Source organism: Leptopilina boulardi, unplaced genomic scaffold, assembly GCF_019393585.1.
Source record: "Leptopilina boulardi isolate dan_hultmark-lab unplaced genomic scaffold, ZJU_Lbou_2.1 LbouV2_371, whole genome shotgun sequence".
NCBI classification, from domain to species: Eukaryota; Metazoa; Arthropoda; class Insecta; order Hymenoptera; family Figitidae; genus Leptopilina; species Leptopilina boulardi.
This window is the reverse complement of record NW_026137942.1, coordinates 3,901,295-3,923,118: the sequence shown is the minus strand read 5'-3', so window position 1 is coordinate 3,923,118 and position 21,824 is coordinate 3,901,295. Positions and strand designations below refer to the sequence as shown.

The 21,824-nt window shown below is 22.8% G+C and overlaps 2 protein-coding genes across 5 annotated transcripts in view; one reads left to right on the top strand and one right to left on the bottom strand.

Moving 5' to 3' along the window:
• Positions 1-8: 8 nt before the first annotated feature.
• On the bottom strand, positions 9-6,228 carry LOC127287583 (zinc finger protein 593 homolog). The gene is made up of 3 exons (XM_051314589.1): positions 6,014-6,228; positions 937-1,037; positions 9-249 (listed from the first exon to the last, which is right to left on the bottom strand). Exons 1-3 carry the CDS (start codon positions 6,101-6,103, stop codon positions 9-11), a joined length of 432 nt encoding a protein of 143 aa, XP_051170546.1. The 5' UTR covers positions 6,104-6,228.
• Positions 6,229-6,352: 124 nt separating this feature from the next.
• LOC127287572 (centrosomal protein of 135 kDa-like) overlaps positions 6,353-21,824 on the top strand; it is a 69,782-nt gene continuing 54,310 nt past the window's right edge. The window contains exons 1-12 of one of the 4 annotated variants that reach the window (XM_051314577.1): positions 6,353-6,845; positions 8,147-8,447; positions 10,324-10,556; positions 12,042-12,237; positions 12,417-12,583; positions 13,780-13,975; positions 14,206-14,333; positions 14,682-14,783; positions 15,062-15,157; positions 20,094-20,209; positions 20,689-20,899; positions 21,214-21,329. In XM_051314577.1, coding sequence (XP_051170534.1) covers positions 6,657-6,845; positions 8,147-8,447; positions 10,324-10,556; positions 12,042-12,237; positions 12,417-12,583; positions 13,780-13,975; positions 14,206-14,333; positions 14,682-14,783; positions 15,062-15,157; positions 20,094-20,209; positions 20,689-20,899; positions 21,214-21,329 — 2,051 coding nt within the window. In that variant the 5' untranslated portion in view covers positions 6,353-6,656. Of the gene's footprint in view, positions 6,846-8,146; positions 8,448-10,323; positions 10,557-12,041; positions 12,238-12,416; positions 12,584-13,779; positions 13,976-14,205; positions 14,334-14,681; positions 14,784-15,061; positions 15,158-19,979; positions 20,210-20,688; positions 20,900-21,213; positions 21,330-21,824 lie in introns of all 4 variants that reach the window. The other 3 variants (XM_051314576.1, XM_051314578.1, XM_051314579.1) reach the window with 3 other exon arrangements.

Sequence of the window (21,824 nt, the reverse complement as noted above, 5' to 3'; positions counted from 1 at the left end):
ATAACGTATTAATTTGATATTTTTGCAACTTTTGATTTCATTACAACATCATCATCATCATCAACAAGAGAAGTTTTAGATATTTGTGTTTCAATTTTTCTTTTTTTAGGTGCAATAAAATTTCCCTGACCTGCAGCACGCTCTGAATCTTCAACTGTATACGGTTCTAATTCAAGAGCTTTTAATCGTCGCTTATGAACTTTTGTGGTAAAATGATCTTCTAAAGCCCGCTGGTTTATAAAGTACCTCCTGCAAAAAAATAAGAGCAATCATTTTTTTCAAGATTCACATTTAACGTAGTAACTCAATGTTTTTAAATCTCAATTTTTTTTCTATCCAAAAATCATGATTTTTAAATATAATCTAGTTATTTACATATTTTCAAAAAATTTTAATAAAATTATTTTAAAAATCTGCAATCAAATTTTACAAAATTTCAAATATTTAGTATTCTTGTAATTAAGTATCTTTAAAAATAAAATTATTTTCGAAACTGTAATTTTAAAATAAATTCTAAATAAATTTCTCGAAAATAATTGAATTATTTATATAGAGAATTTTTTTTTTCATTAAAAAAAAGTTGTATTACCTATCTATTAATTTTTTCAAATTAATTAATAAGTATTAAACATTTTTAAATATAAATTTTTTTTCTTTAATTTTATTTCTTCGAAATATCAAATCATTTTCAAAAATCTAAATAAATTAAAATTTTCAAATGAAAATCGTCTGAAATTTTTTTCCTGTATACAAAATTAAATGCTAATCTAAAATAAAAATTAAATTACCTAAAAATTCTGTTTAATAAACATTTGTTCGGAATATTAGGAAGTTTTTTTTCACCAAATGTTGTTTGTCAATAATATTTTTAATCCTAAAAAGACTGATTGGGGTAATTTATTTAAAAAAAAAAATGTTTTAATTGTAAAAACTTACGCGCAGTGTAAACAGTAATGTTGAGCACAGCCGGGTCTATCTAAATCAACTTCTTGATTTAAAAGCTTTTCTGCGTTCTCTTCTTTCAAATCATTATCAATCTAAAAAAAAAATACAAAAGTATTAGCGTTAAACAAAAAATAGTTACAGAGTAATGTATAATGAGGATTTTCAAGTGAAGTTTCTTCTAAAAAAATTTAATTATTTATAATAAATTGTACACAAAATTAAAAGAAAATTTTAAAAAGAAAATACCAATTCTGTATAATTTCATTTATAAAGAATAAAATTCATTTTAAATATTTTAATAATAACATGATGAATAATAAAATACGGAGTTAAAAAAACCTATTGGACAGCTTGTAGAATTCTGAACCTAACGATTTATAAACAAACATTTTTTAACTCTTCAAAGTGATTATACTATCTGCTAAATTTAGGGAAAAAATTCAATACTTTTAACTAATAAAAAAAACTAAATATAATTATTTTATATTTTTTTCTATTTATTTATATGTTAAATTTTAAAAAAAGTACAATCTCTATAATCTAATCCAAGCATATCTTGTCTCATCAATTTTTTATAGGCATAAATAAAGTCGATTTTTTTTCAAAAAACAATCAAAATTTTCAATTAAAAACTCCGTCATTTTGTTAAAAATGAATTTAAAAAAAACTCAATTCGCTGCGTTGAAGTACGACAAAAACTTGGAATTTTGGTCAAATATTTTACAGGGAGGTGATAATTTTTATGATTATAAATTCCTGATCATTTCCCGGTGAAAATTTTGAAAATAATTTAATTTTTTCACACAAAAAAATTACCATTTTTCTATAAAATTCATAACTTTTTTATTTTTGAATATTAATTCTTCTAATAAATTTTAATAATGCACTACTACAAAGAAATAATTAGATACTTATTTTAAAAATACATTTTTCTAAGAAATTAATGAAACAAGATGTAATAGTCGATATAAATTTTTAGAATATCTAAAAAATTCTCGGTTTAACTATAAATTTCCCGATCATATCGCCTTTCTGTTTTGTATTCATATGACTTTAAATCTTTAAAAAGCATTGTTTTCTTAAATAAGAAAATTTTATCTGATCGTCAAGTTCTGTAAGTTGTTGGTATATTTTTATATTGCTTTATATTAATTTTTTATTATTTTCTTATACAAGCGGATTCCTCTTGTACGCATTATTATATGCATGAACAAGTGTAATAAATAAATAAATAAAAAATAAATAAAAAAAATTGTCAAATGAAAAATACCTAATAGATATTTTTAAAAAGGTTATTATTTTTCGTGTTTCAGGGTGTCTAACAAATGCTAGGAAAAAAATTCCCTGACTTTTCACTGACTTTACCCTGACCTAAATTACACTAAAAAATTTTTATTTTGATTAAATAAAATTTATTTTGGCATAATTAAATCATTTACTTGTCTATTATTCACTAATTTCATATGTACTTGAACCAAATAAATAAGGTTTTGTAAAAAATAAAATATTTAAGTGAAATAAATAAACTAATTGGGGACGTATAAATATTCTCAATATTTAATTTAAAAGAATATTTACGGCGTCGAATCTTAAATTATCAAATTTTTATTTAGTAAAATTATATAAAGCAGATTTTCTAGTACATCGAATTTCAGATTAATACAATTTCAATTTAACGGAATTTATTTCAAGAAAAATTGCATAAAGAAAAATTTTTTTATCAGAATTGTTATTTTAGTAAATTTCGATTTATCAAAATATTTATTTAACAGAATTGTCATTGAATAAATCCACAATGAACAGAATTTCTATTTAACAAAATTCTTAATTAACAAAGTTTTTATTAAAGAATATTTTAATTCAAACTAATTATTATTTAACAGAATTTTCATTTAAGAAAAATTGTGATTAGTTCTTTTTTTCTCAATTTTTCTAGACATAAATTTCGTGAAATTGAAATTTTATTAATTTAAAATTTTAAAAAAGTATCAGAAAAAATGATTTATAAGAGTTTTGCTAAACAGAAATTTTACTAAATCGAATTTTAGTTAAATGTAAATTATTCATTATGAAAATTTTGCATAATATAAAATCCTTTTTATACAATTTTTCTAAATAGAAATTTGATAATTTAATACTCGACGCCCTAAAATTTTTATAAGTTAAATGTGGATATTACCATAAAAAATAAATTATTCGTATTAATGAATAATTTACTTTATTTTAAGTTGAACCGATAAAATAAAATTGTATCAAATAATTTTTATTTATATTAAAAAACCAAATATTTCACTGAAGAAAATTAATTAATTGTTCCAGTTTAAAAAATCATTTATTAGATTCAATAAATAGTAGTAAATAATTATTTACTGAATACAAATACAAAAAATTTATAATGAGAAAAAAGATGCGCCAGGAAATTTCATACAAGATAGTAATTTGAAAAAAATTTATTTTTAAAAATTACTTTTTAACGTACCAGGGGCCAACGAATACCTATTAAATATTAATTATAAAAAAAACAGGCCTCGAATCAACTTAAAGACACAAAAAGTCGTTTCAGTCGATTTATATTCCAAAAAAAAGTGGATTTGTTTTTTATTTTAACAAAAATATTTTACAGATTTTTAAATAAAAAATTTTTTTTAATAATAATCCTTTTCGAAGGGTTAAAGTTGAAATTTTTAGAAATAATTAAATTTCAAAATATTGTTAATTTTCAAACAATTATTAAATATTACAGAACTAAAAATAATTTATCAAACAATTTTTGGAAAACATTTTTTAAATTTAATTGAATTTTCAAAGATTTAAAATTGAGATTTTTGAAATTAATTGAAACTTTAAGTGTTTTGTAATTAAAATTTTAGATGATTTCGCTAAAAATTTATTAGAAAATGCGGACAAAATACAATAATTTGAAAATCATTTTTAATTGAAAAATGGTTTCAGATAGTTGAAATTTCAAAGAATATTATTAAAATAGTTAAAAATAATTAAATATCCTTGGAGTTATAATTGAAATTACTAAATTTAAAAAAAAAAAAATTTCGATGGAAAATTTTAGATGCTTTTAAATTCAAATTATTGAAAATTGAATTAATTTTGAATTCAAATTTTTGAGAATAATTAAATTTTTTTTGATTTTAAATTTGGAAAATAAATGAATTGAAAATTTTGGGAAATAATTGAATTTTAATTGAAATTTTGGATAATAATTTAATTTAAGTTCATTTTTGATTGAAAATTTGGATAATTAATTTTGAATAGAAATTTTAGAAAATAATTGAATTTTATTTCATTTTAAATTGAAAACTCGGTAAATAATTAAATTTTAAATTGAAAATTTTTGATAATTATTGGATTTTGAATTGATTTTGAATTAAAATTTCGGGTAATAATTGAATTTTAGTTTATTTTGAATTAAAATTTTTAAAAAATAATTCAATTTTATTGTGATATTTTTTTTTAAATTATAAACAATTGTTAAATTTCATAAAAATTTTAATTGAAAAATAATTTTGATATAATTGAATTTGTGATGTATTTTATTAAAATTATTAAAAATAATTAATTTAGTGAAGAATCATTTTAGTTCAAAATTTGTTAAATAATTGAATTGAAGAAGATCTGAAGAAGATTTACATTTTATACTAAAAAAATGTATTTTATTTACATTTTTTTTCAAATGTAAAAAAACATGTCGCATTTTATTAAAATAAATCGATAAAAGTCGTATTTTTGAAAAAAGTCGGAAAAAGTCGTATAATCCGAGGCCTGTAAACATATAATTTTCATTATTATCATTTAATATGTAATAATATTCTAATAAATTAAATTATTATTGATAATATTAATCCTTAATTTCTTTATAACAAACAATTAAATATTTAATTTGGCGCGCTTGCACGCGTTTAATTTTGCTAGTTGAAATAAATAATTAATGAAAAATTAATAATCTATTTATTTTTATATGTTTCGAAAATGTTTCCTTTTTGATAGTAAACTAGGGTAAATGCACTAATTGCGGCGTGATTAGAGTCAAAACAGCTTTGAAATAGAAAATTCGACATTTTATATTGTATAAAGTCAATTTAAGATTTATTAAACTAAAAGCTTATGTTATTAATATATTTAAAAAATTTTTTAACTTTATAAAAATCGATTATTTAAACAAATATGAGAAATTAAAACTAATATTGTAATTTTCTATTGTAGTGCATTTGTATCAGTTTCGGTGACCAAAATTACGTGTATTTTGAAGATAATTTGCCCACCGTAATTGGAGCCAATGGAAATCTTAAAAATGTTTCAATTGCGGCGCGGAAAAAAATTTGATCTCAAATAATTAAATTAATAATTGTTCAAATGTGCATCTTTATAATTGTATCAAAAAAAGATTGAAATAATTTTTTTTAATCACTTGGCAACAGTTATATTAAATAAATAATAGTTATTTTTTAAGAACCCGCCGTAATTGGTACACTTACCCTAAATTCTTTTAATAATTAAAGGATAGATATAATTTAAAGGACTTTCTTTTTATGATAAAGGAAATCTGAAATATAAATATTAAAAGAAAAATCCGCTTAAAGTAAAAGGATTCCTTTAAGGTTAAATAGATTTTTTTCTCATTCTACACAATTTTTGCACATACTTAGAGCCATTCCTAATAATATTTTAGATATCTCCACAAAAATTTAGATCAATTTATTAAATATTTTAAGAATAGAAAAAATTCTCGACAAATTTAACACTGTAAATCTAACAATTACATGCTGTTAAATAGAATAAACATAAATTTAATAAAAGGCTCACTTCAAAATATACGCTTTAAGACCCATTTTTTATTAAAAATTTAATTTGAAAATATATTAGTTTCATTTATACACATAAAATTATTATTGACAAATATATAAAAAATTAGAATTTTATTTTCTTTTGAAATTCAGAAAAATTATTTAACGTTCTTTCACAGCAAAATCTTTTGAACCACGTGTTCAAAAAAGGTTAGGTTAGAATATGTTTTTGGTTTTAATGGTGTTTGTTATTAAAAAAAAAAACTTACTTCATCAAGATCTTTTTGTCTTCGTTTAGTTCTCCAACGTTTTTTTAAATGTGTATCTCCATTGTGGTACTTTTTTCGTTTATAAACCATAACGAGACACTAAACAAAATATATATTAATTTACCTTGCATAAACGTAAATAAAATTTTTCCAATAAAATTCAAAATTTTCTTTTACTTAAAACACCTGCACACATACTAACCAGTGTTGGGAAAGTAAACTACCCGAGGTTTTCCGCAACATTATATTTCACATTTCAGATCTTCTACTCTCATTCTGCGCTCCTTACCACCATAACCCTGCTTGGGTCTAATAAACATAACCTTAATTTTATTTTTAAAAAAATTGTATCAAAACAATACAAACGGTCAAAATATATAGATAGATGTAATGTTTTTAAAATAAAAAATTCTTTTGAATTTATCAGTATGTGTTTAAAATACTGTGCATTTTGCATTTTATGATACAAACACTTTAATGAATTTATATGTCAAAAATTGTCCAAAAATTCAATTGTAATGTTTAAAATTTTGAATTTAACAAGTTTTAAACTATTGTAAATAGATGTGTATTTATATATAAAGTGAATGTTTACAAAAGATATTAAAAAAAGGTTTAATGTATATATTGTGTAAATAAAAAAATGAGTGTCGAAAACGAGTGCAATTTCGCGTATAGATATAGGACAGTTCAAAAACATTTAGATGGTTTGGGTTATAAACAAACTTTACCTCTAGATGCTCTTCCACTTGTGGAAAATCTTCTTGCTGATTTAATTCAAACTACAGAAAGTCTTAAGCATTTTAAATCAGTCGCTCAAGATAATATAGAGGTTAGTTTTTTTTTGTTTACATATTGTTTTGAAAAAAAAAAATAAGTTATGAAATAAAAAAATTAATTATTTTTCAAAAATATTCTAGTCAAATTGTATTTAAATTTAGAATTATTACAAAAAATTTTTTTATAAGAATTTAAAAGTTTTATTTTTTACGTTCGTTTTAGACAATTTTTTGAATTCTTAAATTTAAAAATTTTTAAAGTTTTTTTTAATTAAAAAAAATTTAACCAATTCAAGGTGTACATGGAGAAATAAATTTTAAAATTTTTTAAAAAAAAAAACTAAAAAAATTTGTGGTTATAATTAAAAATTAAAATTACTGAATTAACTAAATTAAAAAATTAAAATCAGTTATTTTTTAAATCAGGGAAAAATGAGGAAAATTTTTTTCAGTCATTTAAATTTCAGAGAAAACACATTTTCGTCAGGAAATTTTTAAATAATTGAATATATATTTATAGAAAAAAGTTAATTAAAAACTTGATTTATGCGTAGCATTTTTTAACAATTATTTGCTTCTTAGGGGCAAAAATTAAAGAGTTTTTCAGGGAAAACCTGGAAAAGCTAGGTAATTTTATAATATATTGTTTTAAAAAACGTTGTTTCCAAATATTCTAACCATAATAAAATCTATTTTAAATTTTATCACCTATTTCACCTATTTTGATAATTTGTTACCTTTTTCATATTAATGTTTCTCGTGATTCGATTACTTTGATGAAAAATTCAAATGAATACAAATTAGTTATTTTATACATCATTTACAGGCCTTGGATTATACGACGACTATTTCTGACTTTTTTTTCGAAAATAAGATTTTTTTCAACTTATTTAAATAAGATGAGACTTTTTCGATTTATTTTACATTTTTTTTTTTACAAAATTTTTAAACAAAATACGTCTTTTTTAGTATATAATGAAAATCTTCATCAGATCTTATTTATTTCAATTATTTTTTTAACAAAATTTTTTTTTAAAATTAATTAGGTATTTTTTTTAATAATTTTAATTAAATTTTTTACAAATTCAATTTTTTAAAATTATTTTTCAATTAAAAATTTTATGAAATTCAACAATTGTTTATAATTTAAGAAAAAAAAATCAAATAAAATTGCCAAAAATTTCAATTTAAAATCTTTTAAAATTGATTATTTTTAAAATTTTCGACTAAAACTTTTTGAAATTCAATTAAGGTCAGTTGGGGTAAATTGGGACAAAATCGTTATTTTTCACAAATTACGTAAGTTTCTTCCTATAAAAGGTAATTTATTTATATATAATAATTATTATTTTAGTCTTGTAGTCAACTGCAGTTGTCTGTCAATCCATACAAATGTGACAATGCGCGATTGGTTCAAGAAAATAATGAATTACACGTAGAATTGATGCGAGAAAAGGAAGCCCATCAAAAAGAGTTGTATGACTTAAAAAAATGCTTAAGAAGAGTGGAAGTTGAGCACGGTGATTTACAACTTTCTTCATCTCGAAATCTTCAAAGAATCAAAGATCTTGAAACAGAGTCTGCCAATAAATCGAAAAAAATTCTTGAACTACAAGGAAAGTGTTGTAAACCTGTTGTCAGTAACGTTTCTCTGGGTAATTATCATTTAATAATAATTCATTTTGTTTATCATTTTTTAATTCATTTAATTAATTTAAAAAGTTATTTAATTTTTTTCTCCCTAACATGTTTCTATTTAAAACAAAATTCTGCAATTTATTGTTAAAAAATTATTTAATATCTTATCTATATAATTTATAAATTTTACACTTTACAAAATTTCTATTCGTTCGAATTTTTATTTAACATATTAGACAAAATTTCCGTGTAATCGATTTTTGGGGACGCATGATTGTTCCATAAAAATCATTGCAAATGGCTGAACTTTTGATTGGTGAATTTTAAATATTGCGCCGAAATCTTTCTAACGATTGTTTGTTCGGCCATTTACAATTTCGGACATATAAAAATTCGTATTAAAAATTCTACCAATTAAAAATTCGATATATAAGAATTCTCAGGATGTCTAACGTTCAGGGAAAGTTAGGGAAAAGTCAGGGAATTTCTTTAAATTTCTGGAATTTTTTATGAATAAATTAAAGTAACTATTAGTTTCAAAAATTTTTTACTTTTTTCTCAAAGCAAATCCAAATTAAAAAGTTGGCCTTCACACTCAATTATTATGCATTTGATATATCTTATATTCATCATTAAGTAAATAATTATTTACTACTATTTATTGAATCTAATAAATAATTTTTTAAACTTGGATAACATTTAATTAATTTTTTTCAGTGAAATATTTTTTAATATAAATAAAAATTATTTGATACAATTTTATTTTATCGGTTCAACTTGAAATAAAGTAAATTATTCATTAATACGAATAATTTATTATTTAATGGTAATATCCACATTTAACTTATAAAAATTTTATGGCATCGAATATTAAATTATCAAATTTCTATTTAGAAAAATTGTATAAAAAGGATTTTATATTATGCAAAATTTTCATAACGAATAATTTACATTTAACTAAAATTCGATTTAGTAAAATTTCTATTTAGCAAAACTCTTATAAATCATTTTTTCTGATACTTTTTTAAAATTTTAAATTAATAAAATTTCAATTTCACGAAATTTATGTCTAGAAAAATTGAGAAAAAAAGAACTAATTACAATTTTTCTTAAATGAAAATTCTGTTAAATAAGAATTAGTTCGAATTAAAATTTTCTTTAATAAAAACTTTGTTAATTAAGAATTTTGTTAAATAGAAATTCTGTTAATTGTGGATTTATTCAATGACAATTTTGTTAAGTAAATATTTTGATAAATCGAAATTTACTAAAATAATAATTCTGTTAAAAAAGTGTTTCTTTATGCAATTTTTCTTGAAATAAATTCCGTTAAATTGAAATTGTATGAATTTAAAATTCGATGTACTAGAAAATCTGCTTTATATAGTTTTACTAAATAAAAATTTGATAATTTAAGATTCGAGGCGGTAAATATTCTTTTAAATTAAATATTGAAAATATTTATACGTCCCCAATTAGTTTATTTATTTCACTTAAATATTTTATTTTTTACGAAACATTATTTATTTGGTTCAAGTCAATGAAAAGTGAGGGAATTTTTTTCCTAGCAGTTATTATAGACACCCTGATTCTGTTAAGTAAAAATTTTGTTTAAAAATAAATTCTGTTAATTGTTAATTCGAAAAATAAAAATTCATCTAAAAATTAATTATATCTAATAAAATTCTTCAAAATGAAAATTTTAACTAATGATTCTTATGGAATAATCATGCGCCCCGATTTCTGGTATTACAGAATTTCTATCGAATTTTCGTTTGACAAATCATTGATTTTTTAAAAATTAATTTCCTTCAGAAACTTTTGTTTTTTAAAAATTAACCAATCAGAAATTATCCAAAAATTTTCTTTTTATTCCTCAATTTTTCCAAATAGCATCGAAAAAACGAACTTGTTATCCACTACGAAGACCTCTCTTGGAATGTGAAATTCTACCGAAATCAAAAAGTAGCTCAACTTCATTGCAAACTGCGAGACAAGTGGAACCATATGTTGTGGATTTTGTTGCAATGGCGGATCTTAGGATGAATTGCCTTAATTATGAGGTAACAAAATTAAAAGAAGAACTTACACTTCAAACGGACAACATAAACACTTTAGAAATTCAGGTATAAATAATATTCAATTTCAAACTGTGGCATGCTGTTTTGGATTCTTCCTCTTTTTGGCTAATGCATGAAATCTTTCATCCCTATCATATTTTGATGTAGACACATATATATTTTTAAGAAGAAATTTTTATTTTTTATTGGAATATCTCCTCATTTAGAATATTATTTCAAGGTGAGATGAGCAATATAAATTATTGTATTACTTATTGATTAGGATACAAAAGTTCCAGGACAAAAATTTCGAAACGTATTTTTTCAATTGTACACATCAATGTATAAATTATTTTGTCCATTATCAAAGTATTTAATTAAAAATTAAATTTAGAAAAAAAAATGAAAGTTTTATTTTAAATAAGTAGTTAAAAAAATATAAACATGGAACTTGGATTAGAATGTTTAGTTTCTTACTTCATGATTAAGAATGTGAGACAATAATCTCTAAAATTAATTTGTTAGAATTTTAATTTGACAGAATTTCATTACTTAAAATTTACTTTTAACTGAATTTTTATTTCTTCGAATTATTACTTATTTATAAGAAATTTCATTTAACCGAATTTCTATATTTCAAAATTGTTACTTAAACGAATTTTCATTTTACTGACCTTTCATTGAATTTTAATTTAAGAGAATAGCCATTTTAAAGAATTTTTATTTTACTGAAAGAATAATAAAATGAATTTATTTCTAACAAAATTTTCATTTGACAGAATTCTTGTAATGTCGAATTTTTATTTTACAGAACTTTTATTTGTAAGAATAAATATTTGGCTAAAACATTTTGGCGCAAATTTTAAATTTGACCAATCAAAATTTATCAACGAAATTATGATTAGTTAATTTGAAAAATTGCGACTAAATTAGATTAAATTCGGTTAAATAGAATTTTTGTTCAATAATAATTTGAAGAAATAAAAAAAAGTCTCATGGATGTATTTTTGATTAATTAGTAATTTACTGGACTTATGTCTAGTTATAAATTTTCTCATTATTTATTATATTTTATTTAATTTCAATTAAATTTATCTTATTTTTTTTAAGATGCATGAAAAGTTTGTTTATAATTTAATAAATAGATATTAAAAGAAGACAAATAAATGAAATTCATAATTATGAATTTTGTCAAAAACGAATCAAAAATTATAAAAACCAACAATCAAAGAAAATAAGGCAACAAATTAATTATAATTGAATTTAAACAATTTTTCTTCTTTTGAAATCTAAAATCACTCTTACATAAATGCTTCAAAAATTATCAAAGTATTTAATTTCAAAAATTAAATAAAATTCCTTGAATTCATATTTAAAGTAACAAATTCAATTTTTGAAATTTATTTTAGCAAAAAGTTTCGGGTAATATAAAAAAAGAAAATTTTTTAACTTACGAAAAATGCTTCAAAGAACTTAAATTTAAATGTAATACCTTAAAATAAATTTTTTTTTATATCCTAATGATATTCTCTTAAAAATAATATTTAATAGTTAGCATTGAAAGAAAAGGAAATATCTCGACTGAGAAGAATGCTTGAAGGTGGTCGACCCTATAATGCAGTAGCTAAGGAATGTTCCTGTAATAAATTCGAGAAGACACATAATTCACAGGATTGTCATGAAATCGAAAATTGTGATTTAAAAATTTTATTAAAAGCAAAAACTGATTTGGAACATCAATTGAAAGGTTCGAATAGATTACATTTTTAAAAATCACTTTCTTTACTTGAAAACGTAAATATATTTATTAGGGTAATTATACCTTTTTGGAAAATGTTCAGTAAGATACCTTAAACAAGTGCAAATTGGTAAACTTACCCATCTTTATGTGGTTTGAATTATTTTATAATACATAATAATTTACAGAAGCATTAAATAAACAACATGAAGCAATGTCTCAAGCGCTAAAGTTAGCGGAACGAAATGAAGAATTAGAAAAAGAATTAAGGGATATTGATCACATTGCATTGTCTGTTGAAGCTGATTGTAATACAGCAGTTAAAGAAAATAATCGAAGAGTTTGTAGATTACAGGTAAAAATTGAAATTTTTTTTTCAACAACTAAACCATACAATTATTCCGCCTGCTTTATTTATTCTTAAAACAAAAAAAATTTACAGAAAAAGTCAATTAAATTTTTCCTGTATGTTTACCTTTTTTTTATCTATTTAAAATTTTGTCACTTCTTTCACGTATTTTGATAATTTTTTATCTTTTTCACCATTCTCATTATTTGATTAATTCTAAATTCAATCTAAAAACATGTTGAAAAATAATTTATTAGTTTAAAAAATTTTGTTTCTAACATTTTTGAACTTATATTAATATTTGGAGGACACAAAATCACACATTTTCATCATTTTCTATAAATGATTCACTTGATATAAGCTTGAATTTATCAAAAAATTTTCATCAATTTAAAAATTATTCAGACCAAATTTTAATAAATATAAAAAATATAAATTAATTGAAACTATAAAATATAAATCAATTAAAAATTCAATTTATTCAAATTTGAATCTGTTTAAATTTTAATTTATCGAAATTTCGATTTAATTAAATTTTATTTGATTCAAATTTTAATCGATCCAAATTTCAATTCAATCTAAACTTTTAATTTAAATTAATCCAATTTTCAATTACATAATTCTAATTTTTATTGGTTAAAACAAATTTATTAATTAAAATTACAAATTAAAATCCAAATTTTTATTTATTTTTGATTTAAATTATCCAAATTTTCATTGATTTAAGTTTAAAATTTTTTTGAATTTTAATTGATTTTAGTTTTAAATTATCCGAATTTTTATTTATCTGTTTAAATTCTAATTGATTTAAGTTTCAAATTATTTAAATTTCAATTTATTCAAATTTTGACTGATTTAAATTTCAAATTAGTTATTTTAGTATGTTAATTGGTTTTAACTTTATCAGTTTATTATCACCTTTTTTTCGCCTATTTCAGGTAAATAATTGACCTTTTTTTTTAGTGAAGAAAGTGAAATATAGTAGGAAAACACGTAAATTATTAGATTCATATTAAAATTCATTAAATTTAATAAACTAAGTTTATCAAGAAAAATTTTTTAATGTCAGAGAAATTGAAAAATTTATTCTTTCGGCAACCCTGTATATTTACAATTATTTATTCATTTGTAAAATATTTCTAAATGTAACTTTTCATTTTATAAAATGTAATTCTATTTTTAAAAATTATTTTAACTCTTAGGAAAAATTGAATGAAGTTTTAACTCAAGTCCATGCATTGGAATGTGAATTAGCAGAAGAAAGACGAAAGGTACAGGAATTAAAAACTGATTTAGGTGCTAGTCGACTTGAAAAATTGGATATTCAACAAACACTCGAATTCACTTTAGAAGAGAAAAAAAATCTGACCGATCGTATTAATCAACTCACAGTGATTGGTAATAAATAAATTTTAATTATTCTATTCTATCATTATATGTAAAAAAATTGGATTATTTCTAATTTTTCATATTCTTACTTTATTATAAAATACTTTATTCTATGGATTTAATAATGATTATATTTTAATAATTTAATTTAATAATTGATTATATTTTATTTCATAACTGTTTTAATCAATCTCTTTAATTCTTGATCTGTAAAATTGAAAAGTATAATAAATTTTTAGCAACAAGAAATGAAAAATCGAAAGAACATATTTTTAATGAAGAGGAAGAAAAACTAAAAAGCAGGAACAGAGAAATTTCTAATGACGTTCAAAGGATCCTTTATGAAAAAGAGTCTAATATTGTTAGTGTAAGTTTTTCAATATGAAAAGGAATATTTTATAAATAATAATTTAAAATAAATTTTTTATGGGGCATTTTATATCATACTGTTCCTCCTTCAAAAGACGATCTGAGGGAAGGTATTATTTAAATAAATATTATGAACACCAATTAAAAGAGCATTAAATTTTCATTCTCAAATTAGTGTATAATATATTATGAATAATTTAATTTTTATTGAATAAAATTTAATTAAAAAAGCTCTTGTTGAAATTGTCTTTTATAAGAGAAACAGTTTAATATAGAATGGCTCTTATATAAAAGTAGAAATTAAGTAAACTTAAATCTAAACTATAGTTTAAAATTAAACTTTTAGTTACAGAACAAATTAATTAATTTAGAAGCAGAACGTGATTACTTCAGAGAAGAATACAATAAATGTCGAGATCAATATAGTAAAGAATCCAGAAATGAAAACGTAAGAAAATTTATTTTCATTATTATTTTTCTAGAGGAAGAATCCAATTTTTCAAGAAATTATAGTTTAAAATTGAAACATTTAAAAAAAATTTTAAATGACAATTGTTAAAAACTAGTAATTTAAATTTAATAGCAAATAATTAGAATAATAATAATAATTACTAATAATAATAATTCTTAAAAAAGAAAGATAATACACTTCTGAAATAATACAGTAAAATAGAATCATCTGGTGGATTAAAAAAAAAGTTTAAACCCTTTTTTTATTTTATAAAGGCAACAGTGGAAAGGTTACAACGTGAAAGAGATGTGGCGAAAGGAGATGTTGAACGTCTTGTCGAAGAGCGTGACGCTTTACGTGAACGATTGAAGGTAAAAATTTTCATTTTATTAAAGATTGGAAAATGATTGTATATTGCTTGTTGTTTTCACACTTAATAATGTTCATTGAGAGGACTTAGATTACGAATACAAAAATGCACCAATAAATGTAGAATAGTTTACAAGTAGCATTTTGAATTTAATTTCTCTTTTGTTGCATGCAAAATATTTTTACACTTTTTTAAAAATCTTTAATTAACGTGCAAACAAAAATCTGATTTTATTTATATTCGATTCTACGTGAAGTGATTCAGGATAAATTTTGGAACATTTGGGATCAGGTTAAATGTTTACTCAAACTTTACTACTATAAAAAAACAACTTCAAATGCCAAAGACTATTAATTTATTTAAACAAATGTAAGATCTGTTGGGGATAAAAGTTTTCAACATTTGTCTAACATCCCTGTAAAAAATGTTGGATAATATTCAATAAGTTAAGATATTTTTCTTCAAAAAAAATGTATAGGTCAAGAAGGGGGACAAGAACTTTTAAGTGGTCAAATTAAGTAATTATTATATTTAAGCATGTCCCGTTAATAAATAAATGAAATTTCAATAAATCAAATTCTTATATTTTAATTTTCGTAAAAAGTACTTAAATAAAAATATTTGTAATGTCCTTCCATGTCGAAGATGAATTTGAAAGTTAGTATAAACTAAAATAAATAAAAAATCGAAATAAATATCTGTCAGTGTTAGTCCATTGACTGAAAGTAACTCTAAAAATTTTTTTATTCTTGAAATAGAGTTCCAATTCTGTCATGACAAATTAGACTCCAGGACAATTTGACAAGAAACTACTTCATGGTCTGTAGTATTTGAAGTTGTTTTATACAGTACTAAAGTTTGTGTAATCTTTTAACATGGTACCACACGGTGCGCCAGAAGGTGGTTTAAATAAAAATGAAATGGCACTTAAAAATTCTTTTTGATTATGGTTCTAAGATGAATAAAAAACTTTTCTCAATAGGTTTTAAAATCAGCTTACGTGCCCAATTTAAAACAAATTGAGTTTTAAATATTTAAAAATAGTATTTTATGAGGAACCAGAATTTATTTAATGTATACTTATATGCGTATAGATAATAGATGTTTTAGATTTGGGTTCATATAGATTTATTAACAATGAAGTTATTTTCTTGTTTCGTTTTTATATTTATGCATTAAGAGTGTCGAACGGTATCTGAAATTCTTTGGCAAGAAGAGAGCTTTAATTATCGCTCTCAACGTGAAATAGTATTGATTTTAAAATACTTTTTTTCTCGAAACATGAACACTTTTAACAAAATCAGCCAAAATCCTCATCTTATAAATTTCCTAAATCCAAAAGACTGTACGAATCCATAGAAAAACATGGTTGCAAAACAAAAAGTAGAAAAGTAATCTAATAACAGCTGCGACTTTGTGCGCCCTGCATGCTGCTGCCATCTGACTGCGGCAGGAGGTAATGTACCTGTCATTATATTACTTTTCGTTTTGCAATCGTGTTTTTGTATGAATTCGCATAATCTTTCGGATTTAGGAAATTTATATAAGATAAGGATCTCTAGCTGCTTTTCTAAAAAGTGTCCGTATTTCGAGAAGAAAGTATTTTAAAATCAATGTTTATCATTTTCACGTTTAGTGCCGTTTTTATAAAGCGATAATTAAAGGTCTCTTCTTGCCAAAAAGTTTCAGAGATCATTCGACTCTCTTAAATAAATTTTGTCACTCTTAAAATCGTTCTTTTAACATTATAATTTAATTTTTTAAAATCGGACACAAACACTACAGCAATATAATTATTTATATGTAAATTTGAAAATAAGTAATTATTTTATCATTTATTACAGTATTAATTAGATTAAATAAATTCTGATTCCCCATAAAACACTGTTTTTATATAAAAACTCAATTTTATTTAAATCGGGCACGTAAACTGATTTTAAAAACTATTGAGAAATGTTTGTTATTCATCTAAGAATCATAATCAAAAAGAATTTTTAAGTGCCAATTCATTTTTATTTAAACCACCTACTGACGCACCGTGACCAGATATTCCAAAATTTGACCTGAATCACTTTACGTGGAACCCAACATATATAAATTGGTGATTAAAATATTTTCTTTAATTTAAAAATAATTTAGCAATTTAGACAAAAGCCTAGTAAATGTTTCTTGTCATCTTACAAAATACCTGCAAAATAATATTATACTTTAGTTTTAAACATAAGTTTCTATATATTTTCAACTAATATTAGATTTTAATATTTTTTTTGTAATTGCTAGTTACCCATGTTTTGGTTTTATTAAAAAAAAAATACAATATATTTGTCATTACGACAAAAATATTAATCCTGGAAAACACAACATAAGTGGCTCATACGTAAACGCACAACTGGGTTAAAAAACCACCCCAAAATTGTTTCATTGCTGGAATGTTTGTATTTAATGCAAAATAACTTTATTATATGGCATTTTCTTCGTTTTTTTTTGCGAAAAAGGCCTTTTTATTGGGCAAAAAGTTAAAGTACACTTTCTTGTTATCCTAATAATTAAAAAAAAATACAGGTATTAAAAAAAATTATTTTAATTATTTAATAAAATTCGAACTTAAAGGTTTTACTTTACGTCGTTAAACTGTTATTAAATATTTGTTTCATAAACAATTTTCAATAAAGGCCAGGTCCAAGTGAGGCAGCGCCATCTACATTGATACAAAAATTTTGGAAAATTTTCAACAGCCTTTTCTTGAAAATAAGATGGTAAAATGCTTTTTTCTTTATGGATAATTGATTATTGGCAAGATATATACCAGCTAAAACTTTTTTTGAGTTAAAATAATAAAAAAAATTTCATGTCAATAAATTAAATATGAGCACTTTTTTCACAAAAACTGTAACAGTACTTTCTCAGAAATTACAATCAAAAATGCAATTTCCATTTGGAAAATTAATAAACGCTAAAAAATACACGACCTAAGATTTACCAATCACGAAAATAACAAAAAAAAAGTATTTTAACATAACATATTTTACTCATTATGACAGCCGTTTGGCAGGTTATATATGTCACCAGACGTTTCGCAGTTTTGCCGAAAGGAGAAGATTGGCGCTGTTGCTAACCACCTGAAATACATAATCTACCAAAGGGCTGTCACAATTGGCGATTCAAACAGCTACACTAGCGCCACAGTTGAACTAATTTAGGCGTGACTCGCTCTAAAGCAGTCTCTGTTTTGACAGTTTATTTCAAATTATTTAATTATTCTGATATTTTTATTGCGTTTGTAAAATTATTTTTAAGCGTTAAATAAAAAAAAATAATTTAAAACACATGGAGTGCTACAGAGCGAGTCACGCCTAAATTAGTTCAACTGTGGCGCTAGTGTAGCTGTTTGAATCGCCAATCAGTAAAGCAGTATCAATATGTTAAATATTTAATAAAATTTTTTTTTGTTATTCTCGTGATTGGTAAATCTTAGGTCGTGTATTTTTTAGCGTTTATTGATTTTCCAAATGGAAATTGTATTTTTGATTTTAATTTCTGAGAAAGTACTGTTACAGTTTTTGTGAAAAAAGTGCTCATATTTAATTTATTGACATGAAATTTTTTTTATTATTTTAACTCAAAAAAAGTTTTAGCTGGTGTATATTTTGCCAATAATCAATTATCCATAAAGGAAAAAGCATTTTACCTTCTTGTTTTCACGAAAAGGCTGTTGAAAATTTTTCAAAATTTTAGTTTCAATGTAGATGGCGCTGCCTCACTTGGACCTGGCCTTAAAGATAAAAATTACTTATTTACGTAATTAACTCGCTTCATTGCCAAAATCAATTGTTAGATAGCTATATCGAATTATGAATAGGATGCCGCCATGACAGTTGAGCAGAAAGAGCCAGGAGAGCTTAGTTCGAAATTTCTTTGGAAATTTTTCTACCCCAGTTGTGCTTTCTTATGTTAATGCACAAAGTAAGAATAAAGTTACTTCACTATACACGAAAATATGCTTTTCCCAATGTTTTATAATGACTTTGTTAGGCATGAAACACGATAAACTGCTTTTTTTGTGTTTTTGAAGGTTAGGGACGGAACATAATTTTTTCAGGTAAAATAAATATTAAATTCGTGTTCATCGATAAAAGTTACACGAAAATATGCTTTTCCCGATATTTTATAATTACTTGGGTAATCATTAAATTGATAAAACCATTCTTTTCGACACTTATAACCGCCATATTGGTCTGCCATATTGGGTTTTTAAAAAAATTTGCGTATTCATATGCCTTAAAATACTTGAACCAATTTTTGACAGTGGAGAGTCTCCCATTGACAGAGAATGTTTTATGCTATGTTTTATTGCTCCTTTTTAAAATCCTTAAAAAATTTTCAATTTATTATATTAATTTTAATTATATTCTTGTTCCATACTATTTATTATAACTAGCCTCCTTCAATTTAATTTTTTCCGTTTATATTAAATTTTATTATTTAATGAAGTTTAAATTGAATATTCATCTATTTTATAAAAATCTCTTCACTTGTCTATATAAATTAAAATTTTCTTATTCATATGGAAAACAAAATTTTCACTATTAAACATAATAAGAATAATCATATAATTCGTATTATAAAAAAATTATATAAATTAATTTCATTTATTAATTAAATGAATAAAAATTATTTAATTCTAATTTTCCGGTATACTGTTATAGCGAATAGGAACAGTCTTGGCTTTAATGTAAAGTCTCCTTATTTTTACTTTGTGGATTAATGTTACGCTTGATTAGTAAAGTTTTTGACTTTGGTGGTTGTAATTTTGACGGGCTTAGATGGCTACAGAATCACATTATTCTGCGCAACAAAGGTTAAGGGAAAATCTTCACGATGTAGAAAGACGATTGAAATATATTGAATGTGAAAGACAAGAACTTATGACAACACAGGGTACCAAACGCGCAACGATCAATGGTCTTGAGGATCAACTCGAAGACTTGAGGGAGGAACTCAAAAGGACAAAACAAGAGTTTGCGGAACAAAGGACACAATACTTTCAATTGAGGTTTGTTCCACTTTTAATATATCTATTATATTTATTGGGGTTTCAATATTATTTATTTCTAAGACTCAACAATATTATCTTTTTTGTTTTTCATTCCTCGTCGTTATTTCACAACTTTTGAATATTGAAAGTTAATTATTTAATTTTGTACTCCAATCACATGTAGGAATATTCTAAATAAATACGTTTATAGTAAATATTATTTTAATTGTAAATTCAAAAATAGTTCGATTTTTCAAAAAGGATCAAGAAAATTAATTTGAAATTAAATATAAATTTTGATCCTCCTTTGTATCGAATAATATGGTAAAATTAATTAATTTCGGTACCTATGTCGTTGACTTTAACTTAATTTAATAAAGAATAAATAAAATTTTTTCTATTAAATAAATCTATTGAAATACTATTTCAAGGCCTTAAAACGTGTTTTTCCTTTGATTTTTAATGTTGAATATATTATTTTTATAAATGTCACGCAGAGCGTTGCAAGATCAAACGGATCAAGCCCTCGGAGATGTGCAGGGTCAACTCTCTCAATCAGAGACTGAACTGGCTAAGGCTATAGATCGCAATCGAAATATGGAACAGCAACAAATTGAATTTACAAATCAAGTCAAGGACTTGAAACAAGAGATTAACAATTTACACACCAGCATGGCACAAATAGATCACGAAAAAGACCAGTTACTAGTAAGATTTCTGACGGATTACATCTCTTAATTATAAATTAAATTTTTTTCAATAAATATTTTATCTCTTTTTTTTTTTAAAATATCTGCTGTCACTTTTATAATTTTTTATATTTTTATTGAAGGTCTTTTCTTAGAATTTACGAGAATTCGAAATAATCTTCATTGTGAATAATAATTGCTACTAATTTACATTAAAATCTGTTGAAAAGTCATTTGCTATTTTAACTTATATAAAATTTGTCGATTTGCAATCAGGCAAAAAATGCGAAGAAATTAATGAAAATTAATAAGTTCATTTTAATCTTTTTATAGATGGTTCTTGATGAAAAGACGGAAAAAATTGCTGCTTTAGAGCGAGAATTACAGTCTAAAGAGCAACAAATGCTGAATGCAGAGCAACAACTTCGCGATTTGCAGCACAAAAATCAGTAAGTTTTTTAATTATTCATAAAAAGTTCCATATTTTTCTACATTAAAATATCGCTTCATTTTAACGTGATTTAAAATTTAAAATTAATTTAAAATTTATTCCATTTCATATGAATTAGAGGCGCCTGATTATCTCATAAAAATAATTAATGAAACAAAATTCACAATTGACAGAATTTTTTTTTCAAACAAATTTTTACTTTACTTAATTTTTATTTGACAAAATTATTATTTTACAGAATTTTTCTTTACACAACCTTTTATTTAAAATAATTCTAATTTAACCGAAAATTTTTAGCATAATTCTTATTCTGCAGAATTTTAAGTTATTTGAATTTTTAAATATTAGAATTTTCAATTAACCTAATTTTCATTTGTAGAAATTTTTATTTATGAGAATTCTTAAAGCGCAGAATTTTTATTTGTCCGAAATAGCAAATGTCCAAACAAACAATAGTCAGAAAAATATGCGGTAAAATCTTTCTGTCAATTTT